Consider the following 25,642-nt stretch of genomic DNA (forward strand, 5'->3'; position numbering starts at 1 on the left):
TAAAACAAAGTTTTTGATAGTTACATTTGTCCGGCTTTTTTCTTCCAAATTTTAACTTCAGAACACTTAAGTTACATTAAGGTGACAACTCTAGCTGTAGTGATGTTGTAATGAATGTACAGAGCCGGTGTTCAGTTCTCGGAAATGATGCCATACATGATAAAACGTCTCAGTGAGTGCGGGGGTTCCATGATCCCGGGTATATTTCCGTGGTATATTTCCTGGGTGCACCGCTCGTCCACTCCAGAGTAGACTGACCGCACCTCCCCCTACATCACCCCACCACCGGGTAGATTTCCGTCATCGTCACCAATATATTGCGGGGTTCTCCTTTCGCCGAAAAAAAAAAAATGATTTGATTTGATTTTGATTTATTGGTTCATTACCGTAAAAACTGTAGCACACAATGTTCAAAGTATCGTGGAGGAAACAGTGGGAATTAATGCTCCCTGCTGACCGCAATATTCGCTCAAACCAACCCCTCGGTGTCACAAAAGGATGTGTTCCGCTTTCCCCGTGATGCGGGCCTCCTGGGCTCCCTGTGAGCCGTTTCTTTTTATTTATATTTATTTTTATTTATCTTTTATTTTTTTATTTTTTAGGGAATACCAAGCCGATGTGCTGCATGGCTGACCTTTCCCTTTTATCTTTCGTGTTTTTTTTTTGTTTTTTTTTTTTTTTCAGTCAATAAGTTGATTGTCGGCGTGGTTACCGGAGCACGCTTTCCTCTCTGAGCTGTTGCTTCTTCAGAAAATATTTCTGTCAGTGGCCTTTATGGGAGTTGCTGCATACGGAACGATCCCTAGACGCTGTGTACGTCGCATAACCTCTTCCTCCATCGCTGACAATTTGTGTTTCGTTTGTTGTCCAAACCGAAACCATGCACCCACGTGGTCACGGTCGTCCACAATTGGCCGAGAGGACTGGATGTTGATTACGTAAACCCGCTTCGAAGGGATGTATCCGGCGGTCACGCCCCGCTATTTTTGCGTGTAACTGCGCCCCCCGGTGCACTGAACACGGTTAAAAGTCGATGTGTTTATGATCGTGAGAGATCGTGAGAACCGTTTCCGGCAGAGTACTCAGACTTCGCAAAAATCATTTCACGGTCCCTGTAAGGGGTCGAACAGTTTTTGGATGTGACAAACACGAAGCCCCGCGTTGCATTACATAATTCCGATACTTCGTTCAAATCTTTAGGGAAAGAAAGACGTGCATGGGCGAGACGAGGAAGAGAAGACGTAGTCTTGCGACAGAATCACAAGTTTACACTTCATAAGCAGAGCCAGCGAAAGTTCCATCTTAAAGCGATCGCTTCACACAGACCGCGGATGAACAAAAAGCTCCACCATCCATCTCGAGTGGAGGCGGAAATCCTCACCGTAAAACTGACATCGAATCTCTTCCTAATCAATTATAGCTGAGAAAAAGAAACGGCGATCGAAATAAATCAAGGTCAACTTCCTTCTACTCTCTGAGCTCAAAAGGAAGAACGTAATATGGGAATCAATCAGTTAACGGTGACTGCGTTTGTCTGTCTGGACAACGTTGTTTGTAGAACGATGGCATCGGGAAAACTGTGTTGAACGCAACGCAGTGATTCTAAACCGGATGCGAATTAGATGAACGACAGAATACGATGTGATGACCGAGAACGGTCGGGGGGAGGTAAACATTTCTTCCAGCACCGTGCATCGGAGATAAAGAACCGTTAGACAATCCCAAGTGGTCGAAATTATCTACAGTCCTGTAGCCGGCGGTATGTGCGGCATGTCGCCACGCAAATGTAAGCCAATTCACCCGGTCAAACTACTCCCAATTATGTGAAAGGGCCTCGGTCAGGGGGGCTTGTCACGCGTTGCAAAGCATTTTCTAAACCATTCACGGTCCGTGAGTACGGTATCGTTAACTATGCCACCGTTAACTTAACATCCATCGTTAACTTTCAGTACTGTGCTTGCATTCTTTCCGATTTTTTTTTTTTCATGCTGTACTTCAATTAACGCGGAAAGGTACCACATACTTGTGGGCCCCTATAGGAATATGTAGATGGAAGGAACAAAAGCTTTGTTACTTTTGTTGGTTACAACAACGAGTTCGCTTTTTTGTCTTCTTTGTTTGTCTGTTTCATCCAATGTACATATTCGTATATATGGGTATGTGTATGTTGTTTGTTCTACCGAAAAGGACGACGGGTTGGAGCGGCCTTAATATTTTTTGCTTCCACTCCTTCGTCAATAAAAACCGCATCACTTCTTTTTGTGTGGGACAAATAAAATGGGTAGATAAACTGTTGTCGAGCACCTACTCATTGCTTGCGCTGGAGCAATATCGCACGACCGGTTTCACTCTTATTCGTAAGTGCCGTTATCGTCATGCCTAGCAGACGATGTGACGCTATCGTTGTCCAATCCAGCTGTAATCAACGCGCTGAAATTCATGCAGGCAGTGTTGCGCCGTTAATGCTAAGCGACGGCAAAAATAACCCGGCTTCCCCTTTCCACAGCAATCATTTTCAACCATCGAAGGCGTTCTTGGTGCTAAAACCAGATCAGCTTCAGTCTTTTACACTGAAACAAAACGTTTGCTGTGCGAATTGTGCCGAAAAGTCTGAAAATCTCGAGTCTCCTTTTAAAACACATAGCCGACATACCCCGTTCAACAACCCATAAAGTATTATCTACTGTGCAAGACTTGACATGATGCCCAGAAAAATATTTAGCTCTCGCTTAGTTGATCAGTGTTAAATTTCTTTTTTGTTTTTTTATGTTTGTTTTTTGGTGATGGTGAAGCGGTTCGTGGTACTAAGAATTTAACGGTCAAAAGCATGAACCTCAATTTCAATTTCAATTTATTTCAATTTCTGCTGTACAGCAATTTGGTCCATATACAAAAGGCCCAGGCCTGACGAGGTACATGGACCAACGTCAAGCCAAATATTGCCAGACTACGGTCGTCGGAGGGCTTCGTTGTCTTCGTGTTGAATGACTTCCTCAATAGAGCTGAAGCTGCATTGATTTTCATTCCTACCTCAGAAAATAATCTTCTTCTTCTTCTTCTCTTCACTGGGTGTTTGCTGACCTCATACCAGACTTGACCTTAGGCAGAGTATGTAGGTTACGTATCTTGAATACTTTTTCGAGTACCTTGGTATCTTGCAAATACTTTCAAATGTCAGTATTTAGTAATCTAACTTCAATATTTTTTTTAATAACTTCTACTCATTTTCCGAGCTACTTTGAAGATACTTCTCTTGGCGTGACACGGAGGTCGAGCGAAAGACTCTCTTTTATACTCGGCAATGCGCTTTGTGCTGTACATATGCTTCAGCGTCTGGGATATTCAGAGGAGTATCCCTGGAGAAGGGGTAGCGTGCAGCGCCTCGGGTTTGGGAGCATGCATGAGGCGATGTGTTCCAAGGGTATGCGGGTAAACCATTGAGACCCCTATCAGGCAGGGTAGAGGATCCGTGCCGAAAGCCGTAGCGAGAGAGGACACGCAAAGTATTAACTCCTTATGAGGTTAAAGCAACGATAAGGAGAAAAACGACAGAAAATTCTGTAGTTTCTGTATTGAGCATTCGTTTGCATCTGTAGAGCGCCTGGTCAGTATTCGGGGCAATGTTTTCTTTTTTTTTTTTTTTTTTTAAGAAAACGGGACAGGCCGCCGGTTAGTAGTTTTGAAAAGCCGTTGTTCCTGCGAACTAATAAAGCTTTTTGGTACTGCCATTTTCAACTTCACGCTCTTCGTATTTCTGTGATAGTGAATTCTATCTGCGACGTCAACGTATCTGAAAAATAACGAGTTACTTTCAAAACGCATTTAATACCCTATCTTAAACACTTTTTTTAAAAAAGATTGGGTATTTAGTACTCTACAAAGTTACTTTTTCTGTCCGGTACTCAGTGTATACTTAACTTAAATACTTTGTGTCAGTATCTGCCTTTTTTTAAGCCTTACAGCGTCACAAAGAACATCAAATGTGTGGTGTGGTGTGGAGCAGGATTCGACATTACAACGTACGACCGACAAATAGACGATGACGACGACACGAGGGTGAACGGAGTGTTTGGCGACATTACAGCACAAGACAAACATCGACGGTGAATGTGCTCTTTCACATTCATCCGCAGCTTAACTATCCACCCACAAAAATCTTGAAAGACGGCAAACTTACTGTGGTGCATGACTGCACAAAGCACCGCATCCAGTGTCCAAATCCGCAATGGCTACAAAATATTTGAAAGGGAAAGTTGTCCTATATCGGCTTTTTTTGCACTCTGTGGGCCCGACGAGATAAACATCTTCGCAAGCGATTGGACGGTATACTCTTCTGGCATCGAGCGATATTTATGCCAAGGAGTTGCATGTTATGCTTACGCCGAGGTTTCACGTGCGCAAAAGTGTTACGAAAACATCCTCGATCGCATGCGTGGCGCCCCCGTAACTCATGTACTCCGGAGTTTTACCTCGGCCATCTTGTTTTGCACCATGTGTCACGGGGGGGGGGGGGGGGGGGGGGGGACGTGTCTCACGGCGTGCTAAGTAAACTTGGATAATTCGCGCTCGACTGCCTTCGTCAGTCAGTTAGAAATATATGAATACATAACTGACTATTTAAAAGTAAAATTACTATAACCTCTCTTGGCAGCAACAACAACAAATAAACTGATGATGATGCATGGGGACATTCGCCACCGGAGTTGTGACCCACAAACCCGATGCCGATGGGACAATTACCCCGGAACTATTGTTTAAAGCATATTCGACTGGATACAATATCCCCTGTCACCTTAACACACATACAAAAAAAACGTAGCAGGGACGCAAAGTTCGTGGGAGCGCCGCGAAACAGCTGTGGCTGTGGGCTGTGTAGAGACGTGGACAGACGGAGAGAGGACAGAAGGAAGGAGTGGGACCTTGGAGCTGCGGTGCCGCGTGTTTGAGAGAACTTTGAACCGTAGACGACTAGTATAATGATATTGACGAAATTTATATATGGTGTCTTACATATTATCGATAGTTCGTGAGGACCCGTTTCAATTTCGTGTAATGTGTGACAAAGAGCTGTGAGATTTGGGGAAGTCTATGTCACATGCAGCTGCTGAACCAGTTCGCATGCGGCTCCACAGGCCGTATTTCAAAGAAGGTTATTGAAGAGGGTTATTAAAGGTTATTAGAAGGTTATCAGGGAGTTTTAGAGAACCGTTTTCACTCGAAAGGTTCGATAACGGTTTTGTCGCTGCCCAGCCAGAGGATTCCATTGTGATTGATTCGAAAAAAAAAAAAAAATGGAGATGATTCATTCCATGCCATTCCATTCTGAGTCAGGCCCCCTTCCCATTGGTTCCCCGCGATACGGTTCACGAACGGTTTGAACAAAAACGATTCACTAAAAGTGGCTATTATGGCGCTGACGATTTCATTATCGCGCATATTACCTACATTTGCCGCATATCATATGTTGCATCGCGCCATGTACCGCGCATAGAGTTATCTGCTCGATAACACTGAACCCGTAAGGCCAAGCAACCACTCGCAAGTTCACCTGCAACCGAAACAAACAGGAGAAAGAAAGAACAAATAATAATCTCGCAATGCGTAGGACCAAAATGCACGATAGGATGTGTTCGGAAGAGCATATCTGCCACCTTCTCGGAGCGCGGTCCATTTGCATACGCCTCCGTGGGGTAAAACAAACCTGGGCATCCTTCAAACGCGATCACGACGGTTATGCGTAAAAGGATGAAATGTGTGTACGGAACGCCTACGCAAGCTGTGTCAAAGGCTCAGATGGATCATGAGGGAAAAGGCGATTCTTGACGCAAAGTGACGAGAAGCAGACAGGAAATTTGCGATCTGGTTTAATCTGAAGATGATCGAGGATTGCTCCTCATGCTCAGTCCATCCGTCAAAGGCTTCCCGCTTCTGGTAATCCTTAGAATGATTAAGACAGCATAAAGACACCGGGAAGACGTGGTCCTGGTTGTAGTTAAGTGATTTTTGCTTAACCATCGTCGTACCAAAAAAAAAAAAAGGAAAGAAGTGGGTTATGCAGGAAGAACCTGAATTCGCCAACTTGGCACTAAAAAGAAAAAGGAGTTAAGTGGGATGTGTGGAAATTCTCCTGTCACACTTGTCATTACTTCGGTTGATGATAAGACTGGAGGTAGGATAGGTCGTTGCGGGTCATTCAGATATCCAAAGCTGTGGCAAATTATGGAAGCGCGCAGTGACTCCCCTTCGTGCTCTCTAACGGTTCAAATGTCTCTGAGCCTTTTCCAATCCAATCCAAGCTTCTCTTGACGTTGGTTGTGTGTTGATGGTGGGGGGGGGGGGGGATTGCAAACCCTTTCTTTTATCCCTTCTTTCCCTGAGCAACGTGCAATCAATCCATGCAGGTAGACTGCTCCAAGCCCCCCCCCCCCCCAACAAGGAGCACGTTCCTAAAACAAATCGCCAACCCACAATGTTATTACGTGATATTTATTTATTTGCAATGTATAGTTACTAAGCACCACCACTTGGTAGTTCAAGACTTATTCGCGTTTATTCACTACACCAATAGGCACTTAGGATGAACAAAGGTAAACAGCACGATGGTCAAGTTACCCAAGTACATTCCAAGTCCATGAAGTACCACCAAGAGTACATCAAGTACGTCCGAAGCACAACCGTAAAGTCCCCTCGCAAAATACGTAACTCACTGACTTCGACGTAATCTCAGCACACCAGCATTTATTGACGATCGCATTCTAGTTTGGAGTCCCTCCCGGAAATAAACGGATGGCTGCGATCCCGAAAATTTTTCGTAGCCCGACGGGCCTGCGTGTATGCATGCTAGCGGAAACGGGTTTGATATTTCTGGATGTGTTCCCGACGCGCGCTATCCGCCGTAATGAGCCTTGCTCCTCGTATCAAAGCAAACGTTTTCTGCCTCCCCGGTATTATTACTGCATCAGGGCGATACCAGAAATAGGGCCATGCTTGCCCAGCTTCCATAACTCTCGCCGACCGCCTTTCTATCTGCACTCACATATACACGCATTCTATCGACACACGAGCATAAAAAAAGGCGAGATGGGCGCGCAGCGGAGCAAATTCCACTTGTAGCTAGTCATTCGGTCGCCTCGCAGAACTTGTTTGGAGGTTATAAAGTTCAACGCGGCAATGTTTTTGTTGTCTCAGACACGACACATATTAGTTAGTGTGCCTTTGCCGAATAAATGCGCAGGGGTGCGATGCATGTTGAAATAAATGTGAATATCCGTGGTTGTCAACAGCTAGCGCCAACTGCCACAAAAACAAAAAAAAGAAGAAGAAGAAGAAGAAGAAAAAGGAAAAGAAGTACTACGATGGGTGCAATGAATGAGCAATGAATGAGCGGTTAGAAACACCTCAGTCAAGTGTGTCTCGCGACCTCGGTCCTTAAATCAATATTGAAAGAGGTAGCTAATTAGACTTATCCAATTAATTAATTAGGCACAATGAAAAATACTGGCGACAACGTTGCACAGCTGCTAACAACACTCAGCTGGTTCCATTCGATGTAGAGCACTCAGTCTTTTTTTTTTAAATCTTGCTGCACGGTAGTTGAGACCCCCCCCCCCCCCCCTGTATAAATGAAATGTGCATGTAAGGCGTGGTAGCCCGTGTGAGGTATCGTCGCTACATCCCGAAATGTACCATGTTTCAAGGAGGCCTAGGTAGAACGAAATACTTCATCATCTCAAATAAAGTTGTTGTTGAAATACTTGGTATGGGGAGCGTTCACTGGAACTGAGCAATTTCTCCTGTTCTTCCTACAAAGAAACTGAGCACGCTCAGCTGCTGTGGGTGTTTTTTTCTTCCTCTATCACATCACATCACATAACGCTGTGGGTGCCGCAGGCTACAGCTAAGTTAAAGTATCGCTACTGGCTAGATATAAATGATATTTATCCATAATTAAATGTAAATTAAGAATGAACAATTTCGAGTTGAATTTGAATTAATAGAAGAATAATTCAAAATGAAAATTTACTTAGTTTCGTATTATAAATCAACCTCGCCTCAAAGACTCAGGATTCAGAACATAAATAAACGTCGACCAACTTTATGCACTTCCAGGAATTTTCGAAAGAAGTAGAAAGAAGCCAAAACTCCATAGTTTTGGGATTATCCAAGTGTCGGTGACACCAGCGTGAGATCTGGCGTCTGTCTCCTAACAAACAGCGCGCGCGTCTCCGCTCTCCTCCCCTCCTTGCAAGTTTGCCAGCAGCTATGACGAGGAGACGGAAATCGATGCTCGAAGAGCAATGTTGCCAGTCGCGTGGCAGAATACGGATCCTATGACGTCATACATATCAAAACTAGAAATTAAATTTGATACTTCCGTGTCACGTGGTGATTTTTTTTAGAGATAATGCAGTGTGAGACGCGTAGATTACAATGGCATCAATTCGGTAGGATTCTGAAGGCACTATATCCGTGTATGCACAGGAGCGACATCCTCACGGAAGATTCTAGTGGAAGAAAATGCGAAAACAATGCTCACGGAGCCGAAGCTTCGTCCCGTGTTAAGTTGGTCATTCACACGGTGCCGGAATATCGGGAGCGACGTACTGCGCACTTAGCAGACGACACCTTCAGCGTCTTTTCCTGTCGTCTGCTACGGAATATCTTGTGGCTGCGTCGCAGGCCGCTCACGTGACGGCAGAAAACTATGACGTTTTTCGCATCTTCCGCTGTAGTATTCTGGGGAATGTCGCTCGTGCGAATACTCTGTATCTGTAGTCGGCATTGCCACTCTAACGAAAGGGCGGTGAGTGAGGACGACTACGACTGGGAAGCTATGCGAACGGACGAAGGGACGCGCTCAGGGCGACAGCAGGCGACGTGACCTCGCCCGTGTGACATCACTACAAACATGCCCTCGCACTTGTATACCTGTCCGTATTTCATTAGCAAAGATCACGCAACGCTAAATCAAACGCACACATAAAAATGCATCCCGCACCAAATGAGCTTGCGAGTCACTTTTTTTTTTTTTTTTTCGTGTCATTATCATTAAGACGGAGCCGCAATTTTATATTGCGCTTCTGCGGGGACCCCGCAAGCACGACAGCGTTAATAAAATTACTAAAAGAAAACCGCAGTTGGAGATGGCGCGCCCTCCGCCCTATTAGGCCCTTAATAGTCAACTGTCTCACGCAGATTAATTCGCTCGGGGTTATCGAACAACATTCCTCGTTTTCTGTGTGTGTGTTTTTTTCTCCGATTGTTTTTTTCTTCAGGCGACCACAGTTAATAATTGACCGAATGGCATGCACAGATGCGACTCATAAAAAAAACAGAAAAGAAAAAGGTAAAGTTTGCCCCAGGTACCTCGCAATGATATACAGACGCAATGATCGCAGTCTGATACCATGCTGGTTCTGGCTGGCAATGAAATATCCGCCCGGTTCTGTACATCTACGGAGGTAGGAAGAAGTTTTGTGGCTTCGCCGGTGATTACGGAAAAAAAGTAATTACGATTGGATCTGAATTGCAGAGCGGAATTAATTGTGGCTTTGCCGGGTTCTGCGGTTAATTTAACGTCGTTCCAGTCGATATATTTCGTGCGGGGAGCGTTGATAGAATGCCACGTAGGTCCCGTGTTTGCCACTGGACGCAGAACGCGGGGCGCTATTTACATGACAGAGTGAAAGAATGAAAAGACGAGCTGACGGGATGTTTCGTGTATGCATTCTGTCCCTTGTCACCGTGTGGGATACATGCTTCCTTGTGTGACGTTTAATGCGTCCGGGGCCGACTTCATCGTAAACTCTCACGTTATAACCACCGGTTAGAAGGCAACTGCGGAAATCGCAACTTGGAGACCTCGCAATCTTCCGCCTCCGCGTGAAGCGGTCATTCCAGCAAAGTCGTCTGAAGAGGTTGCTTTTTGCTTAGTGTGACATTGTAAAAGATCCTGAGCCAAACACTGTTTACAACAGCATCAAGCTGATAAAGGTTGTTTGATGCTGCAAAATAGCCATTAAAATGACACTCGTATGACTAGAACATGGAATAAAACAATAGACGATTTCAGAAATTGCATGGATGGCCCACCAGAGAGCGCTGTGTTGCGAAAGCCCCGCTGCACCTTGGGATTTAGTTTTCATGAGTCAGAGAGAAGAAGAAGAGCGCAAACGGTTTCGGTTTTCTTTCTCCTTCACCTCCCGCAACTTCGAGCAACAGGCAGCGAGCACGAATGTAAACTATTTCCCACGACGCATTGCGCGATGCGCGTGACTTGGGCGACGGAGGGCCCCCGTGCGGAGCACAAGGGCAATATCTGAAATTGCCTATTGCATTAATTAGAAACAATTACTAAATCAAATTAGTTTCGATATCTATTGTTAATACAAGTAGGAATTGATTTCTCTTTTTTTTTTTGTTCTTCAATACAGCACCACTTACTGTACCTTATAACAAATACTTTTTTTTAATAACGCCCCTGTTGCTGTACTTCTAACAAAACCAACATACCCACATCTTGTGCCACTGCCACGGACGACTTCTCCGACTGAAATTCTGTGGTACCTCATTTAATCCAAAGAATTTCGAAGTACGGCGCTAAGACATTCCAAAAGTATACCCGATGCGATCATAGTGCGGGAAAGCCGCAATTACAAATATTTCGCCTTTTACAATGCGGCGAGCGAAATTCCCGGAAACGCCTGTGAATCAGCTCCACACGATTTCGATGAAAGCCGTTGGCAACTTCACGCTAACAACGCGCTTTTTTTTCTAATTATTATTTTGCTGAATGGCCCGTCCTACTTTCAAACTTGGGCATCATTAAGCTGGGAATAGCGATATGGTGCCGTTGGGTCACAATGGATCGTTGAAATGAAGTTAGAAAGTACCTGGAATTCCTGCAGTTGGAAGGTTACATACGAGGTTTTGAATGGAAGGGCTCTGTTCTCCACAACGAGGAATGACCAACAGGGCCTTCACGGCTTTCATTACCGCAACATTATGCCAAGAAGCAACGAAACAAAAGTAAGTTGGACCTGTGTGAAGGTTCTTGAAACACCCGGCAAGGTGTTGACCAAGACAGGCTATAGCAACTCGACTCATCCGCACGACATGCCAGTCGTTCCTGGTTCATAACGGACTTGACCATGGACTTGTACGCACTTTGAGTCCCGTACTCAAAATACCATATTTTATACACTTTTGTTAGTATTTTAGTTTCTTTCTGAGTACTTTTCCCGAAAGTATTTCATTTAAACTACTTTTTTCACTATTTTTTACATAATACTCTAACTACTTTTCGTTTGTCTGTTCGTCTTCATATACCGTGTTCAGATCCACAACAAGGGCATCTTTGCTTCGCATGTTTTTTTTTTCTTGTTCTTTTCAATGGATTGTGGAAAGGAAGACAATTTATTGTCCAAATAAATTATTTTTCGAAGAAAGAGAGGAAGGCGGACGGACGAACACTACGCAAATCCTGCAACACACAAATCCTGCAACGTCTGTGCTTCAATAAAAAAATTAAAGGAAAAGATAAAAGAACACTTTTTTACTAATACTCAAGTACCTCAAATGTATCTTAAGTACTACTATTTCAAACACTTTTCCAAGTATTCTTCGAATTCTTCTACTCTAATTACTTTTTACTTTTACCTTTTTCGAGTATTTGTACTGTATCTTAAGTATCCCTTTGGTCTTCAGTGTTTAGTACAGAATTTTAAGTACATTTTTACGGTACCTTATACGGTAAGGTTGACGTACGTTGATGGTGGTTCTGCGCACGCCCATAACAGAAACAGAGCTTCCCGCAGTGCGCAAAGCCATCCCCCCCCCCCCCCCCAACGCTGTCCCTTACTAAAACTCTATTTTCTCTGATTCAACACCGGATAATCTAAGACGGTTGCTGGTCATTTTCCTCGGCGGTTTCTAAGAACATTTGACCCTATCTGCGAATTGAAGCCCAGATAAGTGAAGGCAAGTTTCATTATCTGAAACCTATCGACATACGCATTTCCCGTCACGATGTCGCGCTGGATCCGGATAGGTGAAACCACGGTAAATTCATATCCGTGTTATCTAATGTTTAGAAGACGTGATACATGTGGAGCAAGCTGACGAATCTGCCTCGATTCTTTTTAATTCATCTGAAACGCGATAGACGAGGTAACAAACTGCCAAGTGGGATATATTACAAACCGTTTCCACATAACGCAACTGCGAGAATGTCGAAATCACGTAGCATTGGCATTAGTGTTGCGCGAAACACAGGATGTATTTCAACACTAGCCACAATATCCTCTTCGTTGTTTTCTCTCTCTTTTTTTTATTTGTCCACTGTGATAACGTGGTGTGACCAGAACTTGATTGATTGATTGATTCTGTGATGTTGATTTTCGCGCAACAACAGGAGCTGTCGCTATGACCAAAAATAACGGCGAGAGATCTGTTATAGTTAGAACGGGGATCTAATGGGTACAAAACAGCGCACAGGGAGACAATGAAAAATCTTGACATTAAACTATTCTACGTGGTTATAAATGTCCCATCACTTAAACAATTCCAGAAAATATCGAATAACATCATGCGCCACGGCGATAAGCGTAGCAATAGTCGCACACCTCTGAGAAACAACGCGAGAAATAATGAACATGCACCGTCTTCAGGTCACTACTCACCCTCCACCCTTCCCCGTCATATATTTCCTTCCCGAAAACAAACTTCCTATCTGTTTACCGCGCTAGCATTCACGCACGCACACACACACACACATTCCCCGACCTGTCAGATAAGCCTCGCTGGCAAAAATCGAAAACTATCCCTCAAAAGCGGCGTTCTTTGCCATCATATCCTCCGACTATCAAACCCCCCCTCCCCTCCAACAGATAAATGAGGGTGTGACAACGGTACACACAACAGCCTCACAAACAAAGCGAGCTACCCTCCCGAAACAAAAGCGATCGCAACAGACGCGCGCGCGCGGACTCCCCTTTTCCCGCGTTTTCCCGCAGAAAACGCGCTAAAACAAGGCAAAAATGGCACGCACAAATCGACGCTACGCGGCGTCATCCATTGTTTGAACCCTTTCCCGGAGGAAAATACCTCAGGGCGACGTTATGTGTCGTCCGATATGAAAATTGCGGAGGGTGAGTTGGAAAATTAATGCCGTACTATTTCTTCCCCCCCTCCTCGTATTCCTATTTTCCCGAATGACTTTTCCCTCCCCGACGCGCAAAATTTCGCGCGTGTGGCATTTCCGCCGACGATGATTTGCTGTGCGTCTCTTTTGTAGATGAGAAACACAATGAAAGCGCTCTCTCTCTCTCTCTGTTTGTAGCTCCAGTTTGATAATAACGGGAGTTACAGGGCCGCGTGCTCTACATGCTTTGTTTTCTCACCCCCATAACGTGAGTTGGTGCAAGTGGCATTCGATGCGTTGGATTGTGATGCTGCTCTGGGCGAGTTTATACTCGAGTGTCGGAGGGGCGTTAAGTGCAGCAACGAACAACCTGAATGTTCGCGGTCGTTGGTTGTTTGATCGTTGATGACCACACACGATAAGGGTTGTTCGATGAGTCGCGCTTCTTCAAATAGTTCCTGGTCATTCGACTTCACGGTCAAGCTGGTTCCGTAAACACGAGCTCATTTCGTCCTAATGTAAGAAAGGGATATGCGATCAAGCCGGTACCTGTAACCCATACGTGATAGAAAGCCGAGAGGCACGGGCACACAGAAGGACACATACTCCGCCTTCTCATTAAAATTGTTAACTCCAATCCAATTTACATAAGACGACAGGTTTTCGGAATACAAGCTGGGCCTGTCGCCTAGGCCTGTTGTTTATGGACGTGTCGCGTGTCTGTCCTGGCGTCTAGGTTCCCCCCCTTGTAACGCATCACCGTATCCGTTCTTACCAATATTGCCATGTCAAAATGCTACAACCGCAGCAGAACACCACTAACTGAGGACGCTTGTGCACACACGTGAAACACAGAACAAAAAACAGACTGCTAATTGAAAAATAAAACATCCTCACTAGCACGATTACGAATTCCACGTCGCCGCGTCCCTCCTGGGTTCGTATAGCCGCTTTTGTGTTTGTTTCTCGGAACAGCACCCCTGAAGGCAACCTGCGGAAGCGGGACCCGCAAAGTAGCAATTACGGAGGTCCTTCGCCCTCGGCGCCATTTGTAATCGTGTATTTGACCGGACTAATCAGCAAGGTGCTTCTTTTAGCAACTACCGTACCGAGGCCCAAGGAAACAAACCGGCCGAGCACGCGTACACCTCAACCACACCGGAGTAAGACAGAAATAAAAATGATGCATGATAGTACCAGTTCAAAAAAAGAAAAAAAAAAGAAAAGGAAAACGTCCGTGGTTGACAATTTTCCACAAGATGATTAGGCTGTCTAACGATGCACACATCATGTCAAGCGTTACGTAAGGGTTTATTTGCGGGGAACATGTTTGCGTTTCATCGTGGCTCGAAATCGTCATTCGGAATCGCTGCTGGTTGACACGTTTTCTAGTACATTTGTAAGTACGTTTTGGCTTCCATACGCATTAGGTTATGCTCATCAAACGTTATCCGTTGACGAACTTGCTGTAACCATAGCTTGTTTCATCCACACATGCACGTGCAGGAGAATCAGATGCATAGTTCCATGCATCCGAACACAGGGTGACGCCAACACAAACCTACAACAATTAAATTATGAATGATGATGTCATTCGGTGTTTCCGCGCTTGGGCAGCGGGACCCCCACCCCAGTGTATGTGGGTTAATATCATTTGATGAGTTAATATGACAGGCGCGCAAACCAGTCCGTCTTTATCAACCCCCGGAGACAGTGATCGACACATGGTCATTACGAAACAACTTCAAACAGAACACTCCGGAATCTAGAATCCGGGAGATTATGGTAAATCGTCGGTTACATTTGCCTATGACGGGTCTCCGAAGAAAGATCCAAACAAAGCTCCACAGGTTGCGAACGGGGTCAGCGCTCACCAACTCGCTCCTATACAAAAACAGCTCCGTAGACGACGCAAACCGCAAGCACTGTCGTATAAGCCCGAAACCATTGAGCACATCCTAAGAGGCTGCTACCCGTACGATGGTGCTCTTCAAATACACCTAAAAGACGTGATATCGTGCACTCCATAGGTAGGTACATTCACCGAGAGACGCATGAGAGCCCAGAAGCTAGCACGCTTCCTTCGTGAAACGGGGCTTGCTTGGAGGCCTTCACGATGTGCATGACCAAGTCTTTGGCCCTCTCAAAGCTTGGACTCGGTCAACCATCGGCCGTTGCTTCCTCCATGTGTATCTCTTCCTACCTTTACCTCATCTCATGATCTCATCTAATCATCTAACTACGGTCGTGACCAGAGTTCGAGGTAACTCGTTACTACAACTAAGTTCCTTTTTTCGGTAACTTGTAACTTAACTCGGTACTTTTGAGCCGTGGTAACTTTCAGAGAAACTCGTTCCTTTTTCAGGTAACTTTGCCAAAGTAACTTAAGTTCCAAGTTACTTTTAACTCGCTTTTTACTCACGTCCACATATTTCTTGCTTTCTCTCCGGTTCCTTCATGGTATTTTTTGCCATAAAACGTGATATTCCATCAACGACAGTATTTTGTTCAGGAAGTAAGAACCGCTGCGATTGAGTTGAACCATTGTGCGCCCACAGCGAGTAAGATGCAAAGCGTTCGAATAGACCTCTACCAGAGAATCGTCATCATGACATTGGTAGACAGACTGAAACCGAAACAAATCGGAAGGAGAGGGCTGGGTTCCACGAACGGGCAGTTGTTCGCTGCCTCCCATTGAAAGAAAAGTAGGACAGAGGGTCACGTCCCTTTAAGGGACCATATCTTAATCCCCTCAAGACCGTGGCTTTCGGGCGCGACTTTGTACACCTCTAGCTTCGAGCGTAGTTCAATTCTACCAAATTTTGGCGCTGTCAAACACTATGACGTCATTTGTTTACAAACAGGTAGAAGCCTATTGTTGGACATAAACGCAAACAATCTACAGGGTTATTCTAGCAAACGTTACACATTTCCATCGCCCTGTAAAAATAGAAGACTACATTTGGCCCATCCCAAACTTTGCAGACTGATAGCCATTCATCTGAAGTTTCATTTGAATTTTTTTAAAGCGCTATGGTTATGTAGAAAGAAAATTAAAAATAAAGCAAAATCTCGTCCCATGCGTTTTCAATGGCCTATCCCACACAAAGACCGCCATTTTTTCTTGTGTCTGCTTCATGTTCACATCACTTCACACAGGTAGCGCTGCCTACAACGATGTTACATGCCAATTCTGACGTTATGCACCAATCCTCTTGTTCTGTATGCTGGTGCCACCTGTGTGTGGTGAAATGAAAGTGAAGCGCTCACAGCAGAAAATGGCGGCTTTTGAGTGATATAGGCCATAGAAAATGCATAGAGTGAGATTTTGTTTGTTTTTAAATTTCTCTTCTACGGGACCATAACGCTCACAAAAAATTCCAACAGAACTCAGACCAATGGCTACCAGTCTGCAAAGTTTGGTGCTGGACAAACCCTGTCTTCTGTTTTTAAGATGCGATCAAAATGTGTAACGTTTGCGAGACTAACCCTGTAAGTGTGTTGCACTCCTCCGCAGGCAACTCAAGGTCTAACTCAACTGCTCACGCGCGCTGCACCTGCGTAATACTATTTTGTATCCGAAGTAACTCGGAGGTAACTCGTTCTTTTTTTAAGTAACTCAGTAACTGCGAGTTACATTTCAGGCTGAAGAACTTCGTTATTAACTTATACCCTTGTCACACGGGCACATTTAGGGCCTTTTATCTCAACTGTTTTATTAGATAGGGCAACAAGTTCGATGCCGCAGAGAGCGCGAAACAGTGCTGCGTGAATGTTTTCTATTTCAATTGTGGAATTTCCAAAAGGCCTTGAGATAAGAGGTCCTGAATGTGCCCGTGTGTCAGGGCCATCAGTTACATTTTGCACACGGTAACTTAACTTGTAACGAGTTCTTTTTCACGGGTAACTTCTCAATCTATGGTCGTGACGCTGTCAAAAACTAATAACGCTATGCTGTTCACGCCACTATCACAGCAAACACAAAACTTTTGTATGTGTGTATTTCGAAGCACCTTCACACAGAGTTTATGGCACTGTGTTATGCATTAAGGAGTTGTAGTAGATCAGAAACGCTTTACGAAAATGATATGATAAAGGAAGCTGTCAAACCAAAGACCAGCAACGTAAAGTCAGCCGCTTCAAAGAAACACCGCGATTGGCTTATGGTGTTTTTGTAACCGTTATCGTCAACACCTTCAGATACTAAAACTCGTATACGCTATCAAATGCTAGTTTATGCTGCTACCTGCTACCGCAACCTTTGTTACGTCTATCCATTTACACACGTGCGAAATAATCATCCTCGGCCGCCGATGCATTCGGACGAAAGCTGAAACCAAAGCAAAACCGTTTTATCTGCGTCAATTTTGAAGCAGCCGCCTCCGGAGTTAGCGCTTGGCGGTATGAAACGATCGTTGCAAACAGCCAAAATCAACTAACGCCCTTCGCTACCCACCTATACAATAAGACTACACGTACAGTGTGGACGGACATCTAGAGCCCGCTTCCGGGACGACTTAGCGAAAAGGTGAAGATTAATTTGCCTATGCATGACGAATTCAAAGGGGAAAATCGCACCGGTGGGATGGCTTATTACGTCAAAAAGCAAAATTGTTTCCTCCTGGTGTAGCGGCGCGAAAACTGATGACAGTTCTGTGATGACACCGACGCTTATGCTTCTTTGCTTGAATGACCATTTGCATGATAAATTTGTCGACAGAATTTGCTTTCGTCTTGTGCGGGGAAAGAATATAATATAAGCGTGAGAAGGCATTAGGAAAGGCACAGCGAGGTTAGAACGAGGTGTTGACGCACACACTCGGGAGGGGGGGGGGGTGCAGGAACGTGGACGGAGGTCTAAATGTTTGACTGCGTGGAGGAGCAAAACCAAACAGAGGCGATTTTTGAAGTGAGCGTTCGGATTCGACGAATGAAGATGGATGTTTGGACACATTTCGAGGTTACCTCCAGCAGGTCTGGTGAGGAAAACGGTATCCTCCGCTAGCGCAAAGTTTTATACAATGCCGCGATTGTGAAGCTCCACTAACTGGCCTTACATGAGGGCATTACATCATGCGTTACATTGCATGCGGAACACCACAGAAAGACGAAACATTCGCATAACAGATACGAACGGCGGGAATGGAGATTGAGGGGTTTGAGATAACGATTTTGCGGCTTGGGCCGAATGTGTGGATGTCATGTACGGAGACTATCATGCAGTGGTAGCGTATTCCAACAACATATCGTGCGTTGACAAGGGCATGAACGGATTTTGTAAACCTGAGATGTTCACGAAAGGGGCTAGCGGACAAATGATAAAAATCGATTATAACCGCGGTGACTTTCCACATATGAGCTGTCTGCACTGTACTGCGTGTACCCCGGAGCACGTATTCCATGTCCTATATTTTGCAGCTCATCAATCGCATGCGAATCGCATCTACAAAGCGCGTTAAATTTACCTGCAGTACTACTTACCGACATTTAAAAAACATGGCCCGGCTTTCAAGTTCATTACGTTGTAGCATGCATAATTACTCCGCTTGAGTGGCCTCCTATTACTCCCGTGAAATAACCGCCAGGAATATAGAAGTGAACAAAGAAACAGACAGCGTTCCAAAGTGCTGCTTATGACAAATGCGATAAAATCTCATCGCACACAAACTACTCCGCACTAGGGTGAAGTATATGGGGTATGAACGGGAAATGGGAACAATAAAAAGGAACTGGACGAGAAAAAAAAATCCCACACTTCCGGAACCCCCGAACGCTGCATGCAGAGCGTGCTTTTCGTCGCCCCCACTGGTAGAAGCGCGTGCTAATGGTTTACAAACCAAAAGCGACCAGAGAGACACAGAACGAGACGATCGATGCATCGATCTGCATTCAACTCCCCCTCAACCCTCGGCAGCATTCAACCACTATTTTTCGCGCGCGTCTGAATTCTACCCGCAAAGGCACAATGTTTGTCGCTGTAGGTGAGAGCGACAGCGTGTTTGGGGGAGGTTGTATAGTAGTGACGCCAGGAAACGTATTTTTGGGCTTTGTTTCCGCGCGGGATGGAGGCGACTCACTGCGCTCGTTTGCCGCGTGCGAAGGGAAGGGGGGGAATTACGGGAATGAAGGGAATTAGGGAAAGAGAAGCGGCGTTATAGCGGCTGATTGCTCCCAGCACTCCTTTTGTGTGGGATGACGTTTCGCGTTTTATTATTTTATCGCGTGTTGCATTATTAATAAAGCTTGCATAACAGACATATTCTCTCGAACTTGTGACGTGCGTCTTTTACAGAAAGCCGCTGCCAAAGCTAGCTCAGCATGGGGGGGGGGGGGGGGGCGGAATCCGTCGGGTGACGAGTCAACCTCTTCCTATTTTCGTTTTTTTCCAATCCAAATTCAAAACTAAGCAACTACTTCAAATAGGTTGTTTTAGATAATCGTTTTCATTCAAACGGCTCGCAAACGGTTTCGCCGCTGCCCAATCAGATGATTACGTTCTGAGTCACAACCACTTCTGATTGGCCCTCCGCGAAACCGTTCGAGAGCTGTTTGAGCAAAAGCGATTTTCACTAAAACTCACTGTAGTATGTAAAAAGATTATGCCGATAGGTTGAGAGGCTTTGTAATTGTGATTGTAATTTATTTGACCTGATGCATGACAACAGCTGAATTACAGTACATGTCAGCACACCTATACAAGCAGACACGTAAATTATCAATAATTTTTCGCCTTTTGTCTAGGTGATAACGTTAATGGGAATAGAGGTATCAAGTCGGACCTCTAAGCAACTATATACCTGACAGCTGTTTTTTGCGACCAAGATATCGCCTAGACGAAAGCGCGTTTGAAAGAGAAAGATTTAGGACGTGGTACCGGACACGACGAAAGCCCAAACGGATATCGTAATTTTCCGAACGAGAGAACAACATTACTCGCTTTTCCTTTTCTTTCCATTCGTTTCTTGAACAGGTGGACAAAGTCGGACAGGCTATCGGCACGGCACTCACGACAAGGAGAAAATGCATTGAACGCGATCCGAGTCGGCATTAGCATCACAATACCCTTCATCATCAATGTGCCAGAAACGGGGGTGGATAGTTTATGGGCGCCAGTTTCCTTAATCGTCGTGTATAATGTCTTACAGCTCCATAATGCAGATCGTTGAGCACGCTTTGTGCGATACGCAACGCCAAGCACTCCAGTCTTTATGCTGCACGCATTTGTACGCACAACATTTTTTTCTGACTTTGCGTTCGAATTTCGAGAAATACTTTCCGGTCCTCGAGTTTGCGACATGCTATAGCACTCGCTCCTGATTATGTGGTGCCAATTAAGAGAGCGAATGGGAGAGGGAAAAATTCAGCAGTACGCACTGCTGGACGATGTTGAATAAACAGTGAAGGCAGTTTGACACTTCACCACTTGGACAAACCACCTTTAAAGTGTTATTTCAATAAAAACATTGCTACACGTAATTCAGTCAATACGGCAGAAAGGTCTTTCTCCTGGTTCTTTTCTATGGACAATTCCTCTCGCTGAAGTGTATTCTAATGGCGAATTCTTTCCGCTGGTCGTTTTCGTGTGGTGCAGTATAGTGTGCCAGTCTAGGTTCAGTCAACACTACCTAGATAGAGAAAGCATGCTTACTCGTCGACGTGACGTAACAACTACGAGTTAGCCAATCAGGATCGTGTTTTCAATGGCGGTAGCCAATCACGAACGTGCGTTCAGCGGTTGTAGCGATGGAGACAAACTATACACAGTACACTTTTTTACACTTTTTTGGTGTAAATGGCTTGTCCCATGGTGCACACCTTTTTGGTGTTGTCTTTACACTCAGATGATGATGGGTGTTTTCTAATACTGATAAAACAAATATTCCTAATAAAACACTTATAACTGGTGCTTAAAAACAAAAACACCTTTAAAAGGGGAGTATTCTGTTGAAAACACCTTTTATGATGGAATTATTTGCTAGCAAATATCCCCTCGCAAATAGTGTAATAGAAACTTCCGCGGCAGTATACCGAGACAACTGGCCGAGACAAATACAGTTCGACGTTCTTGCTTCTATGGTAAGCAGCACCGTGTACACGGCAGACTTCCAGCCGTGGTTCCATCGTAGAAACTAAAGCGGAGTGCAATGCGTCGCAGGCACGCCTCGTTAGCTTGGTACTGTGGGACAAACGTGAGTGCAGAGGCATGAAGAGACCTTTGCACCTTCAGTAGCCTATATTGGCGTGTCGGATGGATCATATACTGAAATACAATTTGTTGGGGCACGTTCGTTACATGTGGTGGGGCGGGAAACGTTTCTAACGGTGGCGGGAATGTGTTTTTGCAATTAACACCCACGATTGCAACGAGTTAAATATATAAGCTAAATTTCGAACATCTCACCCTGTCAAATACCGTGTTTTTAACTCAGGCTATCGTCTATAATGTGATTACTTGCTGAGCGGAGCTGGGAAACCCGTATAATTTTTCTCTCACGGAATAAGACACCACTTCTTACACCATATTCCCAATTCAACTGGTGTAAAAAAAGGTGTATTAGATCGTAAACACTTGTTTCAACACCCCACTTTACACCCTTAATGATCGACATTTGATAAAACGTGGTGTATGTCGATATTACACCATTAGTAATGCTCTTTTTGCACCGTTTGCGGAATAGAAAAGGGTGTTTTTATAAGGATACACCTTTTTTTGAGCAGATAAAGGTGTAAAATGATTCGCAGAACCGCGAACGCAATAGCTGGCGAATTCTGACTTCATATGTCCACGTAGCACATATTGGTTTGAATGATCATTGGCGACTGGCTGTGTGACTGGGGTACGACTTTTTTCTGCACCACAACGACCAGAGGTTTAAGAGGTTCCTTGAAAGGGAAGAAGTGACACATATTTATTTCTATTTTTTAAATTCCGTGTTAGCGTCGCGAAGCAATGGCTGTGAGCGGCGCACAGACGTGAACAGATGGAGAGAGGACAGCAGGAAGGTGTGGGGAACAGGGGAGTGGTTAGGACGCGTCCCGGGCCGACTTCAGGGGGAAACTGTGCTGACATTCGTCTGGAAAGTCTTTGGGTTATATTAGGGTTATATGAGGTATATATTATATTAGGCATACATATATTAGGTGTTACATATTTTAGGGTTCTTGGAATGCGTAATATCCTACGGTGCCCATGCCACCAGCGAAAGCGATGTCATGTCGATCCACCGAAAGGTCACAAGGTCAACCTGTACCCATTTACCTTCACGCTTCCAGCTGATAATCCTCCGATGCTGTTTCCCAGTAATTTCCCGAAACTAATTGACAGGTTTGGTCACGGGGATCGAAAACAACGTTTTGCCATCGGCAATGAAATTCGCATACCAAGCTACGCATTGTAAACTGTAAAATCGCCATGCACCCCTCTCTTCATCCCATAAGGCAATCAATCACGTAGCAAGCAAATCCCGCCGAGAGAGCCCTTGACTGCAGAGCGCCTGTCACCCTTTTCTACCTGTTTGTGGGGGGAAAACCATTTTCTCATTTTGTCCCTTCTTTCCTGTCTTTCCCATCTTTTCCTCCTTTCCCACGAATTCGCATTCCGGGAATAAAGTATCAGAAGACGAGTAGCGTGAACTTTCGGAGGACAACAACCTTCGGACGATATGAAGAACCCCTGGTATTAGGGGGGTTAACTTGGCCATTTTCAGGGGCAAAAGGAAGGAGGAAAAAGGAGAGAGGGAGGAAGGGTGCGCTCCTAGAAAATTTTCGCGATAATTTGCTCGGCCTCGCAAAGGCTCACATAGGAATAAAGGGACCCTTATGGGCTGATGTTCAGATGGTATGCGAATACAACAGCGAATAATTGTGGTTTGCAAGCAAGGTCGGCGTTCTTTTTGTGAAACAGAGAGGCGTCGTAAAACTATCGGTGGCACATAAGCTCGTATGACACACGGGCCAAGGCTGACCGTTCATATTGTGTTTTACGCGTCAAGGGGCACGACAGTTACGGTCCGTTTTCATGACCCTATCCATCTATCTCGGCACGACAGCGTACATGGCATTATTGGCCGCGATATTTCTACCTACTTGTCTCAGTTTAGAAGCCAGGTTGACGTCATCAAAGTGGCGTAAATGTAGCGAAGACCTCGGGAAACTCACCTAGAAGGAAAATCAAACAACGCAGTCAGTTCCATTCAAGTTGTTGGCATGTATCAAGCATATTTGCGAATTTCGCGAATCGAGAAAATTCCCGAACTTCAAGGGCACGCGAAGATTTCAAAACAGAGCGGTGGCAGCGAATATATCCCTGTTACTCGATTGGCTAAAATTTAGGGCCGCGAAATTAAATGGTTTTCCAGTATATTGTAATCACATGCACCGCAAAGAACTGTTGACCCCCGCCGACATTAAAAAAATGCAAGGGAACAAAAACAAGCAGCAAATTCACAGAATACAATAAGGACAAGCAGGAACTAGCGGATATATTTTTGATATTATTTATTTGTTTTTGCAATACCGTAATGAAAGGCGGAATACGCTCCAGAGCGAAGCACGAGCAAAAGGCGAGCACAGAGCGGTCCGTACACATATCCGCCAGAATTCTCACTATAGATTCATTATATTTACACTATTTTTTTTTCTGATGGGCTGGTCTCGCAACTACTGCCCATTAACGTCAATCTCGCCAGTCACTTCAGTTTGTCTCCGCAACCATAACCTCCCCCCCCCCCCAAATGCGGCAGCTACATCAATCTTTAACCCACTTTAGCCTCTCCCAACACTTTCCGTCACACTTTTGATTTCTTCTTGCACTCGTCGACAACTTGTAAAAAAAGAAAAAAGCGCCATAAAGCCCCCTTTCTCCCTCTCCCCTCTCAGCCGCCATTCTTTCATTGCAACCGATCGAGACAGATCTATCTTGGGCGGACGGAGGGACGCTGCTAACCGACGCGAAATTTATGTCCCTGCTCGGTGCGCTCGAACTAAAAATTACTTCAGAACGGTGCGCTCGTGTCGCTCCAATGCAGCAGCGTCAGCGAGACATGTTCGCTCCGTGATCCCTGCTCAGCCATCGAGCTTCTTCATCGCGTGGCCTCCGTTACAATTCCGGATGTATCGAGAAACGAGGGCCCCGAAATAGATTCCCACCCTCGCGACGATGATCGGACTCGCTCGCGAGCATCTGGCCCAGCCACGAAGCTACGAGTTGCACTGGACGGAACGTAAGCACGCGGATGCGGACTTTGTTCGTTTGCGAATATCCGAGAAAAGCAGGGAAATCATCAGTCAGGTTACAAGTTGCGGTACTCATTCATGACATTCGGTAAGGTTATGGGTTGATGGTTCGGAGCTTTACGTCGTGAGACAACTGTGATCATGAGTGACGTCACAGCGGTCGGTTTGCGGATTAATTTTCCCGCCTGAGCAACTCGTGCCCTAGCCTCCAAGCTGATAAGCGTCCTCGGCTGGGATCAAACCCGCAACCCCGGTGGTGGTGGCGATTGAACTGCTTGCCGTAGTGGGCAACGTCAGGACTCTCGCAGGGGGAAGCGAAACGTGCGTCCTGGGCCGACTTCGCAGGGAATTGCGCCGACATTTGTGTTAAAGCGTCAGAGGAAAACCCAGGGCAAACAATTAGACAGCACAGCCGGCGGCCGGATTCCAACCCGGGTAACCTCCTAGCCTCGGCGTGGAATGCTATCGTCGTAGCCACTATAGGTCACGGGAGCTGGCACGCACGATGATAGCAGATAGAACAGACGCACTTGATACACGAAGCCCAGAAAAGAAAAGACGACTTGGATCGGATTGGATTGGATTCCAGGCATGCAGAAGCGGAGTGACGTTGAAAGGCAACGGCCATGTCTATCGTGGCGGTTTCCGGACTTGGACGTTGGGAGAGGGCCATCGCGGCCTTAGAAATCCTTTACTTTCCAACATTTCTCTCCCTGTCCTTGCTCTTCTTCTGGCCTCTGCCCTAACGATTTCTGTGGATGCCACGGTAGCTGTGTCCTTCTGAGCATAACTTCCTTCGTGTGTTGTCGTAAATATCTGTGAAAACCATCAACATCATCCCATATGCACTTCATCGGGTAGTGTAAGAATAAGGGCAGAAAGTATTGGGTACGTTTTGGTCCCTCCTGCTGCACAGAAATATTATTCAGCAATACCACAATAACCTGTGTACCACAGGGAACCTAAACGGCACCCCCAAGCCCCCTTCAAGCAGATGTACCAGCTACACAGCGGTCTACATTACCACCGTCCGGTCATAGCCAAACCACTAAGTTGACGTACTGAGAAAAATCCCATCACAAACGCGACTTCTTACGAATGCTCAATCATTGCAGCATAACGAGGCACACAAAAGACGAATAACGTTCTGACTTCGGAAAAAGAAGAGCACAAAAATAATCCGCAATGGAAATCAGTCGCTTTACGACAGAGAACCGATGTTTAATTCATCGACAGCATCAAGCAGAAGGGGGGGGGGGGACACAG

The 25,642-nt window shown here is 45.4% G+C and overlaps 1 protein-coding gene across 5 annotated transcripts in view; it reads right to left on the reverse strand.

Moving 5' to 3' along the window:
* The window catches only part of LOC135388696 (AT-rich interactive domain-containing protein 3C-like), a 153,490-nt gene that overhangs the window by 102,476 nt on the left and 25,372 nt on the right, over positions 1–25,642 (reverse strand). For 4 of the 5 annotated variants that reach the window (XM_064618415.1, XM_064618416.1, XM_064618418.1 and 1 more), the window contains exon 2: positions 23,228–23,299. The exons of the other annotated variant lie outside the window; for it this stretch is intronic. In XM_064618415.1, the coding sequence (XP_064474485.1) occupies positions 23,228–23,299 (72 nt within the window). The remainder of the gene's footprint in view (positions 1–23,227; positions 23,300–25,642) is intronic. 5 annotated transcript variants of the gene reach the window in all.

The sequence above is a fragment of the Ornithodoros turicata genome, chromosome 3 (genome assembly GCF_037126465.1).
Source record: "Ornithodoros turicata isolate Travis chromosome 3, ASM3712646v1, whole genome shotgun sequence".
NCBI lineage: Eukaryota > Metazoa > Arthropoda > Arachnida > Ixodida > Argasidae > Ornithodoros > Ornithodoros turicata.